Below are 23,799 nucleotides of genomic sequence, written 5' to 3'. Positions count from 1 at the left end.
AATACATATTGTTGCACGGATGAATTAATGAAGACTGTGTCTTCTTCTCAATGCTCAGCATACAGCACAGTTTGACTCAAAGGAAGTGCTTCTTAAATGATGGCTAGATTGAGCTTAAATATTACTCTCAAGAGATAGTCCTAAACTGAAACTATAGAGTTGGATATTATCATGATACAAGTGTTAGTTACAGCCATGGGGATTGATGCAAGTATCCTACTAAAAATATCAACAAGGGTGTGGCACAGACCCTCGGCGATCAGAGTAGACTTGCCCTGCCAAGTGCTATTCCCTTAGTTACTGGAACATGGGAAGGTCCAGGGAGCGTAGACCTATGGTTGGGCTGCAGGTGGAAGGTATTTGGTTGGCTCAGAGTAGAGGTTTTTTCACACCGGATGCAGAAAGACTGCGTTATGTTAACAACCAGTGTGGCTTCACAGGTGCAGAGGACCTGGATGCTAGCCCTGAGCCCTGAAGAGCACATGAGGTAAGAAGCAAAGTCTGACAAGGATGGAAACCTTGGGGACACCTGTGTCTAAGAGATGAGCCACAGCAGAAATTCCTACAAAGGAAACTGAGAACAACTGAGCAATGGAAGGCAAACCAGGAATATTGTCCTAACGTCCAAGAAAACTTCCAGAAAAGACAGTTTAGTGTCAGATGCTGCAATGACCTCAGATAGATGGAAGATCAAAAGCCATCCATTAAGGACATCGCCACAAAACTGGTGGCAGTTCCTGGAACGATGTCACAGAAAGCTGAGGGCCTTCCGGGATACCGATTTACTGGAATGAGGAGTAAACGAGAAATGAAGAGGTGTATGCATGTGCAGAGATCATTCTTTTCTCAGGAAAGACAAGGTTACTTGTCGTGGTTAGAGACAGCTGCCGGTGTCAAGAGAGTATTTCAGCTACTTATTAATTTACATACTTCTTTATAAAAAGACACCCAAGTATATTTAAAACATATGACGGGCCATCAGGAAAGGCGCCACTGAAATATTGGAGTAGGAATAATTAATGTTTGAATAATAAATTAGTTGTCATTTGCTATCTATAGGGAATGTAGGGCCAGAAAAAGGAATATACTGGCTCTCCAACTCTGCTTGTATAATACACAAAACTGATCACAGTTACTAGATCCTGAAAGGAGGTGAACTCCTTGAGCCATTTTCTTAGAGTGCAATATAATAAAACAAGGAATAATCAACCAAACAGAATAAAATGTGCCAAAGGCATGGGCATTATAAAATAATGCCTGGGTCCAAAGGGAACATGAGAATGAAAAAAAAAAGCAAAAAAAAAAAAAAAAAACAAACAACAAAAACAACAAGCTTAAGAGGGACCATCAAATAGAGGCTTGGAGGAAACAATATTGTTCTAGATATTTTTATATGCATAATCAAGTATCTGAAGCATTACGAAAGAAGTCTGCTTGGGAACTTTAAAAGTGAACAAATAACTGGCCAAAAGAAGGAAGGAAAAGAGAGAGAAAATAAAATCCAAAACAGAAAAAATTGGAAAAAAACACAACTACTGAGACAATAAAAATAATAGATTTAAAATATTATATTAATTTGATATACCATACATCAGAAATAACAAAACATATGGTATAAGAACCTAATATTTTTAAATTAAATTAAATATATTTATTTTAAGAAGTAGAGGCTAGGCACAGTAGCTCACACCTGTAATCTCAGTGCTTTGGGAGGCCGAGATGGGAGGATCACTTGAGCCCAGGAGTTCAAGACCAGCCTGGGCAACATAGCGAGACCCCCATCTCATTAAAAAAAAAAAAAGTAGAGATGGGGGTCTCGCTATGTTGCTGAGGCTGGTCTTGAACTCCTGGCTTCAAACAATCCACCTGTCTCAGCCTCCCAAAGTGCTGAGATCACAGGCATGAGCCACCACACCAGGCCAAGAATCTAATATTTTATTAAATGTTTTCCATTTTTACAAGGAGCCCCATAAATTGTTTATTGCATGTGCCGCTGGAATGGTACTGGATGTTCATGTAGGAAAACTGAGCATAATTACCACAGCATTGTATGTGACAAAGTTAGGTTTCACTCTCTATAGCTATTTTATAAAAATAAAATCCGAGTTACCCTTAGTGAAAGTTCCAAATTTTCTCCTCCCCAAAAATCCATATCCTTGTCATACTGTCCAATTTCATTAAAATAATGCCGACGTATAGCAAAAATTCCTCCAGACATTGCAGGTGACCTAGAAAGGGGACATAAATATGAAATTAACTTCACAGAGAAAGTCATTCTGTATTTTCCTCAAAATTATATTAAATTAGTAATAACTTTTAGTTTAAAATGAGAAAACAGGCCGGGTGTGGAGGCTCATGCCTGTAATCCCAGCACTTTGGGAGGCCGAGGTGGGTGGATTACGAGTTCAGGAGATCGAGACCATCCTGGCTAACACAGTGAAACTCTGTCTCTACTAAAAACACAAAAAATTAGCCGGGCGAGGTGGCATGTGCCTGTAGTCCCAGCTACTCGGGAGGCTGAGGCAGGAGAATCACTTGTACCTGGGAGGCAGAGGTTGCAGTGAGCTGAGATCATGCCACTGCACTCCAGCCTGGGACGACAGAGCGAGGCTCTGTCTCAAAAAAAAAAAAAAGAGAGAAAACATTAATACTAAAATTATCTTATTAACATTTAAGTATATAAAATTACTAAAAATCGCAACTAACAAAAGTAGGCAATAACTTTTACTTAGTTCTCACCAAAATATGTATGTGATATATTCTAAATGTTTTCCTAATGAGAAGGAAAATGATATTTGGAATATAAGTTTCCCATGAGGATGACAATTGAACTGGGTAGCAGGGCTCAGAGCTCTCCCTTTCTAAAGATGTTAGGTGAATTGTAATATTTACTTCTGGACAAACCATAATATTAACAAGCATCTTGTTTTGTCCACCAATAGTAGGGCCAAATAATACCAAACTAAGTAGTTTGAAAATAGTCACAGCTGGGTGTGGTGGCTCACACCTGTAATCCCAACACTTGGGAGGCCAAGGCTGGTGGATCATTTGAGGTCAGGAGTTCAAGACCAGCCTGGCCAACATGGTGAAACCCCATCTCTACTAAAAATACAAAAATTAGCCAGATGTGGTTGCCCACGCCTGTAATCCCAGCTACCCAGGATACTGTGGCATGAGAATCGCTTGAACCTGGGAGATGGAGGCTGTAGTGAGCTGAGATCGCACCACTGCACTCCAGCCTGGGCAACAGAGTGAGAATCTGTCCACCCCCTCACAAAAAAAAAGAAAAGAAAAAGAATCACAAGTTTACGTTCATTTGCTCAAAAAAGTATTTATTGAGCACCTATGTTTTAGGGATATGAGTCACTCAACACACAAAGCAAGACCCATGTGTAGGGGAAAGGGTAGGGAGACCCATTAGAGGGGCTGCAGAGAAAAATAATGGGATCCTGGCTAAGAATGCAGCAATGTAGGTAGTAAGATGAGGTTGAATTCCTGGTATATTTTGGAGACGGAGCTAACAGATTTGCTTATGGGTCGGGTGTGGGGTGCCTACTGCACCAGACGTGACACACATTGCCGAGTGCACCAGATAGGAACATTCCTATCAGAATCCAGTCATGCTGTTATCTCTGCCAATTACAAAATTAAAACCACCTTATTTTGACCCCACTTCCTGTCAGTTATATCCCCTTTTCTCTCTTTCGTATTAAAGTCTTAGAAAGATTTGTCCATCACTATCTCCAATTCCCTTAAAATCCCTTCCATCGGGCTTCACCTCCCGCCATTCACAATTAAGACTTGTTCATGACCTTCCCATGGTTTAGTCTGATGCTCATTTCCAGTCCTTATCTCGCTGATCCAGCCACCGTGTTGGATGCTGCTGGCCACACCCTTCTCTTGGACATACATGCCTCCCTGGGCCTCCAGGGAACTAGAGTTTCCTGGTCCTTCTCCTCTCTCCCTGATTGCTCCTTCCCATCTCCTTTGCCAGTTCCTCTCCTCCTCTCAACTGTCAATGTTGAAGCACCCAGGGCTCAGGGCTGATCCTCTACACTTCTCCACTCACCCACACAGTGATTCTCATCCATCCTATCCATGACTCCCAAAGGATGCCTCCAGCCCTGACCTCTCTCAAAACTCTAGACTCATGATTGAATCCATATAGGATTGTGTTCAGTACCAGAGAATCAAAGAGTTATAGATGATATGAAGATAAATGTCATATCATGTTATATATTGAGTACTAAGTGATTCTATTGACAATAATTCTATTACTGTATTAAAGACTTCTAGAAACAAGTAACAGAACATTTTGATGAAGACTAAGAACTTGAAAGAATAATCTCTGGAGGCTTTTTCCCCCTGGGTCTCAATACACGTATGCTATATTTTTCCAAAACCAGAAGAAATCTCACCAGATTGGTTTAGTAGGTCCTTTTGGTCCATCCATCGCATAAGAGACTCATGTATCCAACTGCATCCAACTACCTACTTCACATCCCCAATTGAATGCCAAATAGCCATCTCAAATATGCCCCAAAGAGAATCTTCCTGCCAAAAACCTGCTCCACCTGTGGTATTTCTCATCTCAGGGCACAGCAATTCGGTCCATCTGGTGTGAAGGCCAAAAACGTTGGAGTCAGCTGTGGTCTGAGACAGCCGGCAGAAAGTGAAAGGGCCTTGCTCTGCCCTTGGAAAAGGGCAGGGGGCTGGGGGAAAAGGGCATGATCCTTGGTCATGGTGATGCCTGCATGTCAGCGAGCTGGGGAGGTCTTGAGTTATCATTGGCTTAAACCCTAGGCATGATTTTGTTTTTTGTGTGTGTGTGTAAGTTTTCCAAAACTCATTGCACCTAGCTTTTTTGGTCGTCATTAGAACTAAGGGAAAAATGTATCTTCAGATATGAATGCTAATTAATACCATGACTAATATGTAACAGATGCTGGTGAGGATGAGGAGAAAAGGGAACGCTTGCACAATGTTGGCAGGAATGTAAATTAGTACAACCGCTGTGGAAAACAGTACAGAGATTTCTCAATGAACTAAAAGTAGAACTACCATTCAATCCAGCATTCTCACTATTGGGTATCTTCCCAAAGGGAAAGAAATCATTTATGTCAAAAAGATACCCGCCATTGTATGTTTATCACAGCACTATTCACAATTGTAAAGTCATGGGATCAACTAAAGTGTCCCTCAGTGGAAGACTGGATAAAGAAAATGTGGTATATATACACAATGGAATACTATTCAGCCATAAAAAAGAATGAAATTATGTCTTTGGCAGCAACATGGATGGAACTAGAGGCCATTATCTTAAGTGAAACAATTCAGAAACAGAAAGAGAAATACACATGTTCTCATTTATAAGTGGGAGCTAAATAATGTATACATGTGGACATAGAGTGTGGACTGACAGGCATTGGAGACAGAAGAGTGGGGACGGGAGGGCAGTGGATGACGAGAAGTGACTTAATGGGTCCGGTGTACATTGTTTGAGTGGTGGATACTTGAAAAGTCCAGACTTCACCACTAGGCAATATAGCCATGTAACAAAATTGCACTTGTACCCCTTATATTTATACAAATAATAAATCAATAAAATAATAAAATAAAATTCATTTTTTCTTTTAACCTTTAAAAAATAACTTATTTTTTCTTATACATATTATTATATATTTTAATGTAACATACAATTATAATATATGTAATATGTATAATATATATTACATATAATATGTACATATATAATCATACAAAGGTATCATACTGACAGAAAACTTTTTATGGTTTGATTTTTTAATTTAACATGTGAGAAGTTTTCTTTCTAGTTAATTAGCCCTTGAAAACTTAACTTTTAATGATTATGTGATAGTCCATAAAAATGAATATACTTTTTTACCCATTTCAATAGTATTGAATATTTATGTTGTTTTCAGTTTTTTATTAATATAAATATTGACACACTATATATATCTCCGTGCTTATTTCTGACTCTCTTCAAATAAATTCAAGTAAGTGGATTACTGCATCAAAGAATAAGGATATTTATAAGATTCTTAATTTGCATTGCCAAATTGTTTTCAAAAAGGATGAACCAATGTATATACACATGAGCAGTGTATTAGAATTCTAAACATTTTACCATTTAGCAAATAAATATTAGGAATAGAGTTTCCCTGTTGAATATCAGTTATTTTTACATTAGAGCCTAAAAATGTTTTATATGTGAGATATGGAAATATTACAAAAATTATAAACCAAGTTTGTGTAATTGGAACACCATAGCTATTTCTTACTAAAAGTAACTTTATTTAAAATCATTTTGAGATAACTCAAAAGATTAATGCTGTTTATTTTTATTAAGTTGAGATTTCCACATATTACATTTTATTACAATAAAGTACACCTTTGTTCCTCTTTGTTCCAAAGTCTGTGACATTACCGTATCTAATGTTGATATTGATCAGATCACTTCCTCTGTGTCAGGCCTTATGCTATGTGTTTTACACGTATTGGCTCATTTAATCCCCTTGACAATCCTAAGAAACGTGTTAATTATTACTATCACTATTTAACAGATGAGGACAACATTGAAGTTGAGAGAGGTAATTGTGCCAACTGAGGGCCGTCTTAATGTACAATTCCAGACATGCCATTGACCTTGTGGTCTTTGTGTGAACAGTAGCTCCTGGAGATGTGCAGTGCACAGCTGGTGCAACTGTACATGGCAGCCCTAAACTGCTCACAAATGATGGAGTCTCTCCTTCAAACCAGGTCTGTTTGACTTGAGCTTTTAGTCAAAATGAAATATTGCTCCTGAAAGTCATGATTGAATCCATATAGGATTGTGTTCAGTACCAGAGAATCAAAGAGTTATAGATGATACGAAGATAAATGTCATATCATGTTATATATTGAGTACTAAGTGATTCTATTGACAATAATTCTATTACTGTATTAAAGACTTCTAGAAACAAGTAACAGAACATTTTCATTAAGCCCAAGAACTTGAAAGAATAATCTCTGGAGGCTTTTTCCCCCAGGGTCTCAATACACATATGCTATATTTTTCCAAAACCAGAAGAAATCTCACCGGATTGGTTTAGTAGGTCCTTCTGGTCCATCCATCTCATAAGAGAAAACATTATCCCATTTAAATTGTAGGTTCCAGTCAAAAGTTCCCCTTACAACAGGAGAGGGCTTATACTCCAGAGTTCTATCATCAATGACATCTATCAGGGGGCACACCACCATTTTGGGGTCCTTGGCAATGGCATGCAGCAGGGGCTCCAGCCATTCTCTGTTCACCTCACAGTGGCTGTCCAGGAACACCAGAACATCCCCTGGGGAGGCAAGAACAGGACAATGTTAGTCCACATAGCTGAAAAAATATGGCAATCCAAATCAAAGTTCAATGTGATGAATATTTCTTGAGCATTTATTATGTGTTTGGCTCTTACAGTGCTTTCATTTTCATTGGGAGGAAACAAGAAATACATTATTATGTACAAAAATATGCAACATCATGTGCCATAGATGTTGAGAGGAAGCCAGTAATTGTGGGTTAGAGAGTGGTTTTGGGGAGAATTCTAAAGGAGCAGGTGGAACTGAACTGGATTTCCATTTTAAAAAATGATTTTAGCTTGGTCTTGACTGATCAGCTTAAATTTAGCAAATTGTTACTGAAAGGACACCTTCTTAGGCAGTGAGTTTGGTGCATGGGATGCAGACATGCATCACGACTTTTGCTCTTGAGTTCAAACTTTTTTTTTTTTTTTTGAGATGGAGTCTTGCTCTATCACCCAGGCTGGAGTGCAGTGGCATGATATTGGCTCACTGCAACCTCTGCCTCCTGGGTTCAAGCAATTCTCCTGCCTCAGCCTCCCAAGTAGCTGGGATTACAGGTGCCTGCCAACATGCCAGGCTAATTTTTGTATTTTTAGTAGAGATGGGGTTTCACCACATTGGCCAGGCTGGTCTCGAGCTCCTGACGTCAGGTGATCTGCCCACTTCAGCCTTTGAGTTCAAGCTTTAGTGGGGACCTATTCTGCTTAGAGGACATGGGAATAATTGGCATGGTTAAAGTAAAGAAGGTATATTATTGAAGTACACCAGGGGCTTAATGTAGAAGGAACCCCAAACTTCAAGTAGCAGAGTTTAGACTTTTTCTTGTAGCCAGTGTAAAATCATTAGAAAGGTATAAAAAAAACCCATGTTTCGATCAGAAGACTTAATATGGCAATAATCCCCATACTAATCTACAGATTTAGTGAAATCCCTATTGCAATCCCAGCTGGCTCTTTTTAAAGAAATTGATCCTAAAAGTCATATGAAAAGGCAATGGACCTAGATTAGCCAAAATAATTTTGAAAAAGAAAAATAAGGTTGAAGGGCTTTCTGATTTCAAGGGTTACTACAAAGTGATAATAATCAAAACAGTGTGCCATTGGTGTAAGGATAGACACAGAAACCAGAAATAAACCATGTGTCTATGGTCAATTGATTTTTGACAAGGGCCAAGACAATTCAATGGAGAAAGTATAGTCTTTTCAATAAATGGTGCTGAGGCAATGGAATATCCACATGCAAAATAATGAAGTTAGACCCCTACCTCATATCATACTAAAAATCAAATCAAATGGGTCATAGACCTAAGGTAAGAGCTAAAATTATAAAACTCAGAAGGAAACATAGGCATATATTTATGACCTTAGGTGAGGCAATGGTTTCTTAGATATGACACCAAAAATACAGGGGACATAAGAAAAAATCTATACGTTGGAATTCATGAAAAGCAAAAACTTTTGTGCTTAAAAGACACAATCGAGAAAATGAAAAAAAAAAATGGCCGGTGCGGTGGCTTATGCCTGTAATCCCAGCACTTTGGGAGGCTGAGGCGGGCGGATCCCCTGAGGTCAGGAGTTCAAGACCAGCCTGGCCAACATAGCGAAACCCCATCTCTATTAAAAATACAAAAAATATTAGCCAGGTGTGGTGGTGGGTGCCTGTAATCCCAGCTACTTAGGAGGCTGAGGCAGGAGAATCACTTGACCCCAGGAGGCGGAGGTTGCAGTGAGCCAAGATCGTGCCACTGCACTCCAGCCTGGGTGACTGAGCAAGACTGTCAAAAAAAAAAAAAAAGAAAAAAGAAAAAGAAAAAGAAAGAAACAAAGAAAGAGAAAAAAATCCACAAAATAGGGGAAAGTATTTCCAAATCATATATATACTAAATGACTTGTATGAGAATATATAAATAATTCTTACAAGTTAGTAATAAAAAGACAAATAACTTGATTTAAAATGCACAAGAGATTTGAATAGACATTTTTGCAAAGATGTATAAATGGCTGATGAGCATGTGAAAAGATGTTCAACACCATTAGTCATCAGAAAAACGTTAATAAAAATCACAATGAGGTATCCCTTTACACCCACTAGGATGGCAAGAATGAAAAAGACAGACAATAGCAAGTGTTGGGGAGGTGGTGGAGAAATTGAAACACTTGTCCAATGTTGTTGGGAATGATGGGTGGGAGGGAAGGAGTACAGAGAACAGGAAAGTTCTTTCTTGCCTGGACTTGGCACTCTCTGGGCTGACTTCTCTGAGGGTGTGGCTGGCAGAGTAATTTTGAGGACCTCCCTTCTCATCCCTGGTGGTCTCTTGTCAGCAGTTCCCACAAACTGGGCAAGTGCATTCTATTCTGGTGACTCAATCTGTCTTCTCAGCTCCTTAAGATCCTGGTTCTGCCTCCAGCTTCTCTGCTGAGGCCTGTCCATTCTTCTAGATAGTCCTACCGGACACCATCTAAGATGATCCCTATAGCTCTCTCTCCAACACTGCCAAAGCAAACTCTGCCATAAATACAGCTACTAATCTGAAAGCAAGTGTCCTTTGTTCTACAGCTGGTCACAGTCTTTTTATCCTTTTGATTTTTGGCAAAAAACTAACATTAGTTCACTTTTCCTCAATCCCAATATATTTCCAATTTTATTGTATTGATGTCTGAGAATGTGCTGAATTCATATTAAGTCTCTCTCACCAGGCTTTGAGCAGTAGCTTTCTCCAAAAATCTCCTTTAATCTCTAACAATATGACTCAATCTGGCTGAGCCATCTCATTGGTTCTCAGATCTCTATTTTGAAATATCTTTATCGTGGTCAGTCTCACAACTCACTTTGGAATATTATAGCTATGACTTTCATGCCTCAACCAAAACTGAGCTAACAAGAGTCCCATTTTTAACACATATAAGTTTTCATACTATTGGCAGCACACACAGTTTTATACTTCACATTTTTCACCTAAAATAGCTTCTATAATATTACATAACATTATTAGCATTTTAAAATCATGTCTGCTAATTTGATAGGTGAAAAATAACATCTGGTTCTCCTAAGAAGATGTACGAATGGCTGGCAAGCACATGAACAGATGCGCAACATCATCAATCATTAGGAAAATACAAATCAAAACCAAAGTGAAGAACCACTTCACTTCCACTAGGACAACGAGAACTTAAAAAATGAAAAATAAGTTTTGGCAAGGATATGGAGAAATTTGAACTCTTACACATTGCTGGTGGGAGTGTAAATGGTGCAGCCACTGAAGAAAAGAGCTTGGCAGCTCCTCAAAAAATTAAACCTGGAATTACCATAAGACCCAGCAATTCTATTCCTAGGAACATACCCAAAAGAATTGAAACAAATGTATGTATGTGCATGGTCACAGCAGTACTATTGACAGCAGCCAAAAGATGGAAATAGCCCAAATGCCCATCAATGGATGAATGGAGAAACAAACTGTGGTATATCACAGAATGGAATATTATTCAACCATAAAAAAGGAAGGAAGTACTGACACATCCACCATGTGGATGAACCTCAAAAATATGCTAAGTGAAAGAAGCCTGACACAAAAAGTTACATATTGTATGACTCTGTTGATATGAAATATCTAGAAAGAGACAGAATACAGATTGGTGGTTGCCAGGGACTGGAGGGAAGGAAGCTGCTTAATGGCTAAAAGATTTTCTTTTCAGGTAATGAAAATGTTTTGGAGTTAGAGGTCATGGCTGTACAACATTGTGAAGGTGCGAAATGCTACTTAATTGTTCATTTTTAAATGATCAGTTTAATGTTAATCGTGCCTCAATTTTAAAAAATCTGGTTAATTTTTTTTTAATCGCTGGTGAGGTTGAATTTTCCACATGATTAGCCATTTGTAAATGAAATTGTCATGTACTTTGCCTATCGGAGTAGTTTTTTGTTTTTTTTTTTTTAAGATAGAGTCTCGCTCTGTCACCCAGGCTGGAGTGCAGTAGCATGATCTCAGCTCACTGCAACATCCACCTCCTGGCTTCAAGCAATTGTCCTGCTTCAGCCTCCCAAGTAGCTGGGATTACAGGCACCTGCCAACATGTCCAGCTAATTTTTGTATTTTTAGTGGAGATGGGGTTTCACCGTGTTGGCTAGGCTGGTCTCAAACTTCTGACTTCAAATGATCCACCTGCCTCAGCCTTCCAAAGTGCTGGGATTATGGGCATGAGCCACCATGCCCAGCTTGGAGTCGTATTTTTAATGGATTTTAAATGTACATTTTACATACTAAGAATATTGACTTTTAGTCTTGTTATATTTCCCTAGCCTATTGTTAATTTCATTATTTTTTATTTGCAGCAATTTTACATTTTTTTGTTAAAAAAATAGACTTTTTTTGGCTGCCTTTTCCATTGGTTTTAAGCTTTGAAATTTCTTTATTCATAAAACAGGCAAGTATTAATCTATGTTTTTATATTTTTAAATTATCCTTTAAGAAGTTTATGATGATGATGATATTTTTACAGAGACAGTCTCACTCTGTTGCCCAGGCTGGAGTGGAGTGGCGCTATTATAGCTCACTATAACCTCCAACTCCTGGACTCAAGCGATCCTCTTGCCTCAGCCTCCTGAGTAGCTAGGACTACAGGTGTGCACCAACACACTCACCTAATTTTTTAACAAAAATTTTTGTAGAGATTGTGTCTCACTGTGTTGTTAGTCTGGTCCAGAACTCCTGGCCTCAAGCAATCCTCTTGCCTTGGCCTCCTAAAGTGCTGGGATTACAAGCATGAGCCACCACACCTGGCTATGGTTTGATTTTTTAAAATAAAATTAACATTAATCCAGTTAGAGTTATGGTATGAAATATAGACCTAGAATTTTCCCAAATGGCTAATTGTCTAAGCAGCATTAAACAACAACTGCAACAAAAACATTTTAAAAGTCTTTTTTCCCATACAGATTTGTGGTATCTCTTTATTGTATATAGTGTACATTTGTACCCTTAATATTGAAATATTTAAATATTTGCAACTTTGAGGATTCTAATGACCCAGAAAGACCACAAATGCAATATTAAAAATTGCAAAATAATTTAAAATTATGCTTTATGCAAAATTAATTTGGGGTATGCCTGAATGTTGATTTAAGTTAAAAACATGTGGGAACAGGCCACCTAGCACCTACATTTCAATGAGATTTTATTTTCACTCATCATAAAGTATTTAATGGGGGAAATTTACATCCTATAAGGAGAGCAAAGTAGTAGTGAGGGTCCCTCTCCAGCTGATTTTTCTCCTTCACAGGAATATTTTGTGGGAACCTAAAGTTTGTTGCTATGAAAGGACAGTTGCTCTACTTCTGCTGCCCTTGAGAGTTTCGGGGAGGACCATGCTATTTATTGTTTTTAGAGATAGCCTATCATTCATATGCTAGATGACCTATCAGACATTCATCAAATTCTCTTTAGGGCTTGTGATGAGTAAAGGGTATGAGGTCAAGCCAGCCTGATAGAGGAATTTTTCCCCTACTTGCTTCCAAAGAGTATTTGTGGAAATATTCTAAACAATTCCATTGCTCCCTAAAGTTTGGAGATGGGAGCTATGTTCTCCATCTTACCCTGTGTAGAAGCTTATTTTCTGCTCTCCTGTAGTAGTCTATTTGCACCATTTCTCTAGGGATTGTGGATTGCAACGTTTGTTAACTTTTTTGAAATGTAACAAATATTGTATGTATCAATTTCACAGTATTTCCTGTTTTTCTCTGTTTTGTATTTATTTTCGTTCTTTGGTTAGTGTCCATATTTTTACTCCTAAACATAACTCATTATATATAATTTATTTTACATAACATTAAAATTCTCAGTTTTGTCTCTACAACCAAGCATTTTTAAAATTTTAAAATATTTTTTCTTTTTTTTTTTTACCTACACATTACGTTATTGCTATATCCTTTTTTTATTTGTTTTTTGAGATGGGGCTGTGATGTGTTGCTCTGTCTAGAGTGCAGTGGCATAGTCATAGCTCACTGTAACCTTGAGCTCCTGGGCTCCAGCGATACTCCTGCCTCACCCTCCCAAAAAGATAGGATTACAGGCACGGGCCACCACGCCTAGCTAATTTTTATTTGTTTATTTATTTCTGTAGAAATGAGGTCTTCTCATGTTTCCCAGGCTGGTCTCAAACTCTTGGCCTCAAGCCTCCCACCTCAGCCTCCCAAAGTACTGGGATTACAGGCGTGAGCCACCACACTCAGCCTGTTATTGCTATCTCTTTCCAATTTTTTGGTATTGATGTTTAAGAACGTGGTGTGCAAAATCTGTGTCAGGGGATTTACAGAGAATCTGTGCTTAAGCGTATGACGAGTTTTTGTAAAATACATAAGCATTTCTATTTAACTCACTATAAATCTGTTAAACCTAGCCATTTGGATTTTGTAAAAAGAAATCAAAGCAACTATACTATTAAATATCCTAAATTTTGTTTGTATGCTACATCCTCATAATCTAGTGGTGGGATGATGCTGTCTACTGAGATGGCATCAGAATTCCTGGGTTTGAGCCTGGAGTGACGTGACCTAGAGCCAGTCTCTAATCTTTCGGGAGCTTAGCTTCTTTAACTGGGATAAAAGGCTGATGAGTTCTAAAACCTCTGAGAGCCTTTCCACCATTAATACTTTGTATTTTATTATTTTTACCCTGTATTTCTTTTAATTTTATGTATTTCATCATTTTGAAGCATAAAATACAATGTTTATGTTTTAATTATTTATTTGTACTAATTGCTGTATAATAAGCATTTATTTAGTACATACTGCCAAAAAAAAACGTAGGTAATGTCCTTATCTGATCATTGTAACAGCCATGTTAGTTCGATAGCATCATTCCCATATTTTGGATTAGGAGGCTGAGGCTCAGAAGAGTGACTTGTCTAATTCTCCCTGGAAGACACTGCTTCCCTGCAATGTTACTGATAGAAGAAAAAAAAACAAAACTCCTTCTCTCAGACTGCATGAACCCCGCATCCAGAAGCAACACTAGCATTTCATCATTATCCATGGTTTAATCATCACCCATGTTTGCCTCCAAATCATGACACTTCCGCTCCCATGCAAAAAAAAAAAAAAATAATAATAATAATAATAATACCAACTGATTGTTGATTTCTTTAGATTCAAGCCATCTGATTGTAACATTCTCCTTCTTCTTTACTTTGCGAAACCCCTGCCTTCTCCTTCTCCTCTGTGGGGTTATCTATCTGCCTGCATCTCAGGCGGTTTCCTTCATGCCCTGCGTAAAGCACAGCATTCACCGCAGGCTGTCCACCTCAGCTCCTGCAATCTGTGGGCAGCTTCAACAGCCACATGGACAGCACCACCGGCCCAGAGAAATGGACAGATAGTGATGAAAATTATGAAGAGAAAGAAATGGGGGAGGCCGGGCGCGGTGGCTCACTCCTGTAATCCCAGCACTTTGGGAGGCCGAGGCAGGCAGATCAGGAGATCAGGAGATCTCAGATCAGAACATCATGAGATCAGGAGATCGAGACCATCCTGGCTAACACGGTGAAACCCCGTCTCTACTAAAAATACAAAAAAATTAGCTGGGCTTAGTGGCAGGCACCTGTAGTCCCAGCTACTCGAGAGGCTGAGGCAGGAGAATGACGTGAACCCGGGAGGCGGAGCTTGCAGCGAGCCGAGATCGCGCCACCGCACTCCAGCCTGGACGACAGAGCGAGACTCCGTCACCAAAAAAAAAAAAAAAAAAAATTGGGGGTGATGATAGAGAGGGATAGGAGTCTGCTATTTAATATGGGGTGGTTTAAAAGACCATGGTGATAAAGTGGCATTTAATCAGAGAACTGAACAAAGTGAGATAACAGGTCATGCAGATGCCTGAGAGAAGAACGTTCCAGAGGAAGCCAATCAAGTGCAGACACTCTGAGATAGGATGAGGCTTGGCAGGCTGGGAGAGAAGCAGGAAGGCCCGTGCAGCTGGTGGGTGGGTGAGGGAGGAAGGAAGGGAAAGGTCAGGGAAAGCAGGGAACACATCAGGGCAGGCCCTGCTGGAGAGACAGTGTCGCTTTCTAATAATGCAAATAGCTCCCAGGAAGATGACCTGGCTTCAAAGGAGTGTACGCACATGAACATCATGTGAAAACCTGTCTCCAGGCTCAGTAGGTACAGTTTGCATCTCAATAGTTGATAAAAAAGAAAAAATAAATAAATGTGCATGGGTAGCACACAGTCGGCAAGAGATAAATCCCAGAGGGATGAGTGAATACGTTAAGGAAGCGCCGCTGGCTGCTGCCTCACCTGCCCACACAACAGGATCCCACACTTGTGACTCAGGAGCACGCCTGGCTCAGGCAGCCACCTACATCACTTGGGGGTGTGGGGAACAGACAGGCTGAGAGATGGCAAGCGCTGGCAAAGGGCCAGGAAAAGTAGGTGCACACATCCACAGTCATAGCTGAAGGTTTCAGTACAACTCTAAGAAACTTAGAAATAAAGTCGAATTCCATCATCAAAGATACGAACAAAATTATATATATATATATATACACACACACATACACACAGAACCTACAACCAAAAAGAAAAAATATACATTCTTTGAAAATACACATAGAAGGGCCATGTGTCGTGGCTCATGCCTGTATTGTCAGCCCTTTGAGAGGTAAAGGTGGGAGGATATTGCTTGAGACCAGGAGTTTGAGACCAGCCTCGGCAGGACAGTGAGACCACATCTCTACCAAAAATTTAAAAAATAGGCCAGGTGTGGTGACTCGTGCTTGCAATTCCAACATTTGAGAGGCTAAGGTGGGAGGATCACTTGACCCCAGGAGTTCGAGGCTGCAGTGAGCTTCGATTACTCCACTGCACTCCAGCCTGGATGACAGAGAGAGATCCTGTCTCAAAAAGAAAAAAAGTATAAAATACACATAGACATTGTGAAAAACTGACCTAGCTTAAGCCACAACAGAAATTTCAAATTTCTGACCACAATACAATTAAGTAGTAATAAATAATTAACAAATAATTTTAAAAATCTCTGAAAATTGTTTGGAAACTTTCAAAATCACTCCTAAAAAAAAGAAAACAATCTGGATTAAAGAGGAAACCAAAAAAGACACCAGTGCCTGGGCAGTTTATCGGCCAATTCTCTGCAAATTCCCACACACAGTTAATCTCTGTCTTATGTAAATTTTTAGAAAAAAAGAAAAACCATACAATTTGTTCTATGAGTCTGGTAAAGTGAAAAGTATAAGAACACAGTACAAACAAAGAAAATCATAAATGCATCTTACTTTTTTTTTTGAGACAGGGTCTCACTCTGTTGCCCAGGATGGAGTGCAGTGGCATGATCTTGGCTCACTGCAGCCTCCACCTCCTGAGTTCAAGCGATTCTCCAGCCTTAGCCTCCTGAGTAGCTGGGAGTACATGCATGTGCCACCATACCTGGCTAATTTTTGTATTTTTAGTGGAGATGGGGGTTCTCCATGTTGGTCAGGCTGGTCTCGAAGTCCCGACCTCAGGTGATCCGCCCACCTCAGCCTCTCAAAGTGCGGGGATTGTAGGCATGAACCATCGTGTCCAGTCCTCATCTTACTTTTGAACACAGATGCGATGCGTGTGCGCGGGGTGAGAAGGGGCGGAGAGTATGTGTGTGAAGTGGGTGTTGTGAGATATTTACATCTACACCTAGTGACTCTAGGGAAGCGTTTCTATGGATATTATGTGGGTTTGAAAATTTTCAAAATAAAAAAAATAATAAGACTCCACTTTTAAACAAAAACAATCCAAACCCTAGTGTCACGGGTTGAACTGTGTTCCCCAAAACGATATTTTCAAATCCTAACCCAGGAAGGTCAAAATGTGTCTTTATCTGGAAACAGGGTCTTTGCAGATGCAATGAGGTCATACCGGGGTAGAGCGAGCCCTTCATTCAATGTGACTGGAGTCCTTCTGAGATTCGGTTAGGGGAGATGAAGACACAGACACAGACACACAGGGAGGACGCCTGTGAACAGAGAGGCGGGGCCGAGGGTGACGCTGCTGCAGCCCGGGACTGGCAGCCACCGCCAGAAGCTGAAGAGGCAGGGAAGGAGCCTCCCCTGCAGGTCTCAGAAGGAGTGAGGTCCTGCTCACACCTTGATTTTGGACTTCTGGCCTCTAGAACTGGGAAAAAATGAATTTCTGTTGTTTTAAGCCACCTGTTTGTGCTACTTCATTATAACAGTCCTAGGAAACTAATACACATCAACATAGTAACTAAATGATAAGTCAGAATTATTCCCATGAAAGTCAAAAGCAGAAAGGATGCCTGCTACCGCCACTTCTAATCAACATTAGAGGTAGAAGGAAAATTATCTTCAGCTGATAGAAAATGCAAGCAACTCTACCCACCAACCACTAACAAGTAAGAGTTTACTGAGGTTTCTATTTACAAGATCAAATATAACAAAAGATCTCATTCCTATGTACCAGTAATAATTTAAAAATATAACAAGAAGGTCCCAAATCACAATTTTTAAAACAACAACCAAAAAATCAAGATAAACAGAAATAAATCTTTGCACATAATATCTATAGATCAAATGACAAAACACCAAAAGAATATAAAAGCAGATCTGAATAAATGTCCATGGGTGGGGACATTTATCATCAAAAAGATGTAAATTCTTTTCCATTTTAATCTATCATCTCTATACAATTCCAGTGAAAATCGCAACACGTTTTTCCTGGAACTTGATAAGACAATCCTAGCTAAGACACTTTTGCAGAATGAAGTGGAAAGATTTGTCCTACAAATCTTCTTATCAAGAAAATAAGAAGATATAAAAACTTCTTATCAAGCTGTACTAATCAAGAGACAGCGTGATTAGCCTAGAAATACAAAAATACCATCATAGAGCAGAAGAGAGATGCTGGAAGTAGACCCAGGAATACACAGACATTTGATAAAATGATAAAAATAGCATTGCAACCAATGAAGAAATGGTGGACTATTCAATGAACGGTGTGGGGAAAACTGGCTATTCATTCTGAAAAAATTACATTACATTCTTAACTTACACCATTCCCAGAACAAACAGTTCCAGGTAGACTCAAAGCTTAATGTAAAAACCAATTTTTTTTTTACATGAGGAAGAAACTAAAGAAGAGTATCAGGCCGTGCGCAGTGGCTCACGCCTGTAATCCCAGCACTATGAGGCTCAGGCAGGCGGATCACCTGAGGTCAGGAATTTGAGACCAGCCTGACCAATATGGCGAAACCCCGTCTCTACTGAAAATACAAAAACTAGCCGGGTGTGGTGGTGGGTGCTTGTAGTCCCAACTACTCGGGAGACTGAGGCAGGAGAATCACTTGAACCTGGGAGGCGGAGGTTGCAGTGAGCCGAGATGACGCCATTGCACTCTAGCCTGGGCGACAGAGCGAGACTCCATCTCAGCAACAACAACAAAAAGAACAGTATCATCATAATCTCAGGGTAAGGAAGAATTGTTTGAACAGGAGACAAAACCCAAAAATCATAAAGGAAAAATATTGATTTTTTTTATTATTATAAGCTAACTACTATTATAATAATAAGATTCCAAAATGATAATGGCTCAAATGCAACAAAAGTTTATTTCTACGCATTTAGCCATCCAAGGAGGGTGCTCCTGATTGGGGGAAGCCCTCCATGTGGTCATTCAGGGATGCAGGCTGGCAGAGGCTTTTCAACCCCGAGCCTCCAAAGCCACTTGGTCATCTTGGCCCCAGTCAGCCAGAACAGGAAATGAGTGTGGAGGGGACAGACCAGCTTCCTAAGTGCCTTGGTCGGGAAATGGTACATGTTACTTGCACTCACATCCTGTGGGTAAAACTTAGTCACAAGGCTATTCCTAATTGAAGAGAGGCTAGGAAGTTCAGTCTAGCCCTGTGCCCAGCAAGAGGAAGTGGGCTTTTTTTTTTTTTTTTTTTTTCTCTGAGAGGGAGTCTCGCTCTGTTGCCCAGGCTGGAGTGCAGTGGCGCAATCTCGGCTCACTGCAAGCTCCGCCTCCCGGGTTCTTGCCATTCTCCTGCCTCAGCCTCCCGAGTAGCTGGGACTACAGGCGCCCGCCACCACGCCCAGCTAATTTTTTTGTATTTTTAGTAGAGACGAGGTTTCACTGTGTTAGCCAGTGAAGTGGGCTTTTTGGTGAACTTAAAGACTTAAAAATTTCTGGCCAGGCACAGTGGCTCACGCCTGTAATCCCAACACTTCAGGAGGCCGAGGCAGGTAGACCACTTGAGGCCAAGAGTTCGAGACCAGCCTGGCCAATATGGTGAAACCCCTTCTGTACCAAAAATACAAAATATTAGCTGGGTGAGGTGGCAGGCACCTGTAATCCCAGCTACTCAGGAGGCTGAGGCACAAAAATCACTTGAACCCGGGAGGCGGAGGTTGCAGTGAGCCGAGATTGCGCCACTGCACTCCAGCCTGGGCAACAGAGTGAGACCCTGTCTCAAAATAAATAAATAAATAAAATTCTGCTCAACATAAGACACCCCCAGAGGAGAATAAAAGATAGGCTCTAGCCTGAGGACTGATATTCTCAGTGTTCATAATATAGAATTTCTGTTATAAGGACATGTTTGAATCAATAACAAAAAGACAAACAACACATTAGAAACATTGGCAAAGAATATGAACAGATAAATCGACAGAAAAATGATCTGTAAGCAATCTATGAAAATATGAAAAAATTCGATGGCTGGTAATACCAAGAAAAGAAAAGGTAGCCTATTTTTTGGCCAACTGTGGCAAACCTTAGAAAGACGGGTCATATTCAGCTCTGGCTGCAGAGAAAGGGCACTTTGTCTGTGTGATGAGACTGTTAATTGGTGAAACTTTTCAAGGACGATTTGGCATTATCTTTCAAAATTTAAAATAAAAATTCCCTTTTTCCCAGCAATTCCACTTTTAGGAATTTATCTTATAGGCACAATCAATCACACAAAGATATATGTTCATGAATTGTAACTGCTGCATTTTTTAGGTAATAGTAAAAAAGAAAAATAACCTATTCAGAAATGGCTAAACAAGTTATGACAATCAATTATAAAATCCATATGGGCCGGGCACAGTGGCTCACACTTGTAATCTCAACACTTTGGTAGGCCGAGGTGGGCAGATCATTTGAGGTCAGGAGTTAGAGACCAGTTTGGCCAACATGGCGAAACCCCGTCTCAACTAAAAATACAAAAAAATTAGCTGGGCATGGTGGTGCCCACCTATAATCCCAGCTCTTGGGGGAGGCTGAGGCAGGAGAATCGCTTGAACCTCAGAGATGGAGGTTGCAGTGAGCTGAGATCACACCACTGCACTCCATCCTGGGTGACAGAGCGAGACTCTGTCTAAAAAAAAAAAATAGAAAAAATAAAATCCATATGAAATATCATACAACACAGCAATTCAAAACTGAAGTAACTCTTAAGTACTGTCATGGGGAAAGTTCCAAAAATTAAAAATAAAAGAGTAAGTCTCAGGACAGTACAGATAGTATGATTCCATATACTTAAAAATCCCAGGCCAGTCGTGGTGGCTCACGCCAGTAATCTCAGCACTTTGGGAAGCTGAGGTGGGCAGATCACTTGAGGCCAGGAGTTAAAGAGCAGCCTGGCCAACATGGCAAAACCCCATCTCTACTAAAAGTAGAAAAATTAGCCGGCATGGTGGCGGGCACCTGTAATCCCAGCTACTTGAGAGGCTGAGGCAGGAGAATTGCTTGAGCCCAGCGGGAGAAGGTTAGATTGTGCCATTGCACTCCAGCCTGGGTGACAGAGGGAAACTGTCTCAAAAAAAAAAAAAAAAAGTAAAATAAATAAAAATCCTTAACCCTGTGTATATACATGTGCATATGTATATATCTATAAATGCATAAAAACGCGGGTCTGAAAAGATGCACTCCATATTGTGGTTGGTTTCTCTTGGGTTTTGGACAATGAACATGTATTATCTTTGCAGTTAAATAAGAGAATGTGTCCACTGATCAGGCCAACATGGAAAAAGAGAGTCCAATTTTGCTTTTTTTCTTTTGGCCTTCCATTCCTTAAGGAGATGTTTCCTGCCAAGGAGCAGGGACATTTCATCAGCTTGCAATGCAGCCTGAGGAATGCCCTTACAAATGATTCGCCTCCCGTGGTTCCAGCTCAGCGTTCTGCCAACATTCCCCTACATGCGGCAGGAGGCGTGATCGTAGGAGGCTTGGGCCCTCTAGCAAGCTGCTTAGATGCTCCTGGGACTCAGCTGCCCAGCAGCATTGACAGCCAATGGTTCACAACAGAGTCCCTCCCCAGAAGCTGCCCTTGGCCAGCCATGGCTACCAAGTTCATACCTGCCCCCAGGGGAGGGCAGTGTTCATATCTAATGACTGGTCCATGCCTGGTCTCCTTACCTGGAACTGGGATCCCTCTGAATGGCTCTTGGGGCAGCCCTGGGAGTGTGCTGCTCAGATGTCCCTTCACAAGAACCTGCGGCAGGGGACAGATTTGAGTGCTTCCCACTGCCAAAGTTTTCGGATCTACTGAAGCTCATGTCAAGGTCATGCCGTTCCCAGGGTGCTGCCACCCAATGACCAAGCACAGTGTGTGGGTGGTGGTGGGGAGGAAGTGGAGATGCGCCACCCGGTCCCATTGCAGGTCTCCCTAACGGGCAGCCTTTGCAATGGGGCTCCCCCTAGCCCACTGAGCCTTTCTGAGACCCGCACCTTGTCTGAAGCGCTTCAAGGTAAACCTCCTTCCTTCTCTGTCCTCCTCCACGTGTGTCAGGTCGGAAGCATCAGCTCACACTTTTTCTTCTGTTCTCCTATCTCTTGCCCCATAAACTCCTTCTCTTATTTCATTGTAGGGTCCTGGCTTCAGAGGTCCCCGTGGATGAGCTGCAGCTCCCTCCCGCTCACCCCACCCCCAGTCTTGCTCGCCTCACTCCTGTGGCTCCCAGTGGGTCCCCTGTGGTTGAAACTCCATCTCAGAGTTTGTACTGGGGAGCTCAGCCTGTGAGAGAGGCTGACATTAACGTCCCTGTGAAAGAATATCTTCAACCCAAAATAGCAAATTGACATTTTAAAGCAGAACACTTTCAGAGGCAAAAGAAGATTAAAGGCTCATATGCCTGGAATAGATTTCCACTCTTCTGATGAAGCAGACAGAGACATAGAAGGTCTCCCTGAGGAGGAGTCCCGCTCAGAAGGGAAGATCTCTATGACGCCATCACTGGCTCTTGTCCCCAGGAATGTTCCTACCTGAAGCGTGAGAAGCTCCAATCAGCCTTGCTCGAATCAGCCCCTCTCTCTTTTTGTTTCTTATTATTTTAACCTTTCCCCGAAAAGTTTCCAGGTGATAGTCTAGTTTTTCTTTCAAATCATCTGGAAAAATATTCAACATATGAGAATGTATAAACTGCAACTATAGAAATTGAAACAGTGTATCATCATTATGACTTATTCCTAAAATCCATGCTATTCCACAGAAGTTCTAACTTTAAAACAGAATTCTGGGGCCAGGTGTGGTGTCTCATGCCTGTAATCCCAGCACTTTGGGAGGCCGAGGCGGGCAGATCACTTGAGGTCAGGAGTTCAAGACCAGCCTGGCCAACATGGTGAAACCCCCTCTCTACTAAAAATACAAAAATTAGCCGGGCGTAGTGGTAGGCGCCTGTAATCCCAGGTACTCGGGAGGCTGAGGCAAGAGAATCACTTGAACCTAGGAGGCAGAGGTTGCAGTGAGCTGAGATGGCCCCATTGCACTCTAGCCTGGGCAACAAGAGCAAAACTCTGTCTCAAAAATAAAAAAAAAAGATAGAATTTTTATCCCATTTAAGGGAGAGAAACAAAAGTGATTCATTATCAAAATCAACTGTAAATATTTTTCTTTTTGTTTCATTTTTGTTGAGACAGAGCCTCATTCTGTTACCAACGTTGGAGTGCAGTGGCATGATCATAGCTCACTGCAGCCTTGACCTCCTGGGATCAAGCAATCCTCGTGCCTCAACGTTCTGAGTAGCTGGGACTACAGGTATGCACCACCACACCTGGCTAATTTTTAAATTTTTTGTAGCAACAGGGTCTTGCTATATTGCCCAGGCTGGTCTTGAACTCCTGGCCTCAAGGGATCCTCCCATCTTGGTCTCCCAAAGTTCTGGGATTATAGATGTGAGTTACCACGCCTGGCCCTGTAAATATTATTCTATGGTTCTAGTGAAATAACTCTATTTTGGTAAATCACTATTAACATTTTAATAGAAAAAGCATGCATTATAGAGCTTTGGCGCAATCTGGGTTTGCTACTATCTGTGCTTCTAATTTTGTAGTAGCTCTTGGGAAAGTTATCGAACCACTAGAGTCTTAGTTTCCTCAGCTGAGAGAAGGGATGACCATCATGTTCCCAGCAGTACTCTAGTATGAGGAAGAAGAACTATATCACCCAGCACAGAACCTGGCACCCAATAG

General features: G+C 40.8%; 1 protein-coding gene across 5 annotated transcripts in view; it reads right to left on the bottom strand.

The window, feature by feature from the left end:
• GALNTL5 (polypeptide N-acetylgalactosaminyltransferase like 5) overlaps positions 1 to 23,799 on the bottom strand; it is a 63,381-nt gene that overhangs the window by 9,851 nt on the left and 29,731 nt on the right. For all 5 annotated transcript variants that reach the window (XM_024249938.3, XM_054560007.2, XM_054560008.2 and 2 more), the window contains 3 exons: positions 22,594 to 22,716; positions 7,100 to 7,349; positions 2,111 to 2,228 (listed from right to left, as the gene is read on the bottom strand). In XM_024249938.3, coding sequence (XP_024105706.2) covers positions 2,111 to 2,228; positions 7,100 to 7,349; positions 22,594 to 22,716 — 491 coding nt within the window. The remainder of the gene's footprint in view (positions 1 to 2,110; positions 2,229 to 7,099; positions 7,350 to 22,593; positions 22,717 to 23,799) is intronic.

Source organism: Pongo abelii, chromosome 6 (assembly GCF_028885655.2).
Source record: "Pongo abelii isolate AG06213 chromosome 6, NHGRI_mPonAbe1-v2.0_pri, whole genome shotgun sequence".
Lineage (NCBI taxonomy): Eukaryota > Metazoa > Chordata > Mammalia > Primates > Hominidae > Pongo > Pongo abelii.
This window is presented reverse-complemented; position numbering and strand designations above follow the sequence as displayed.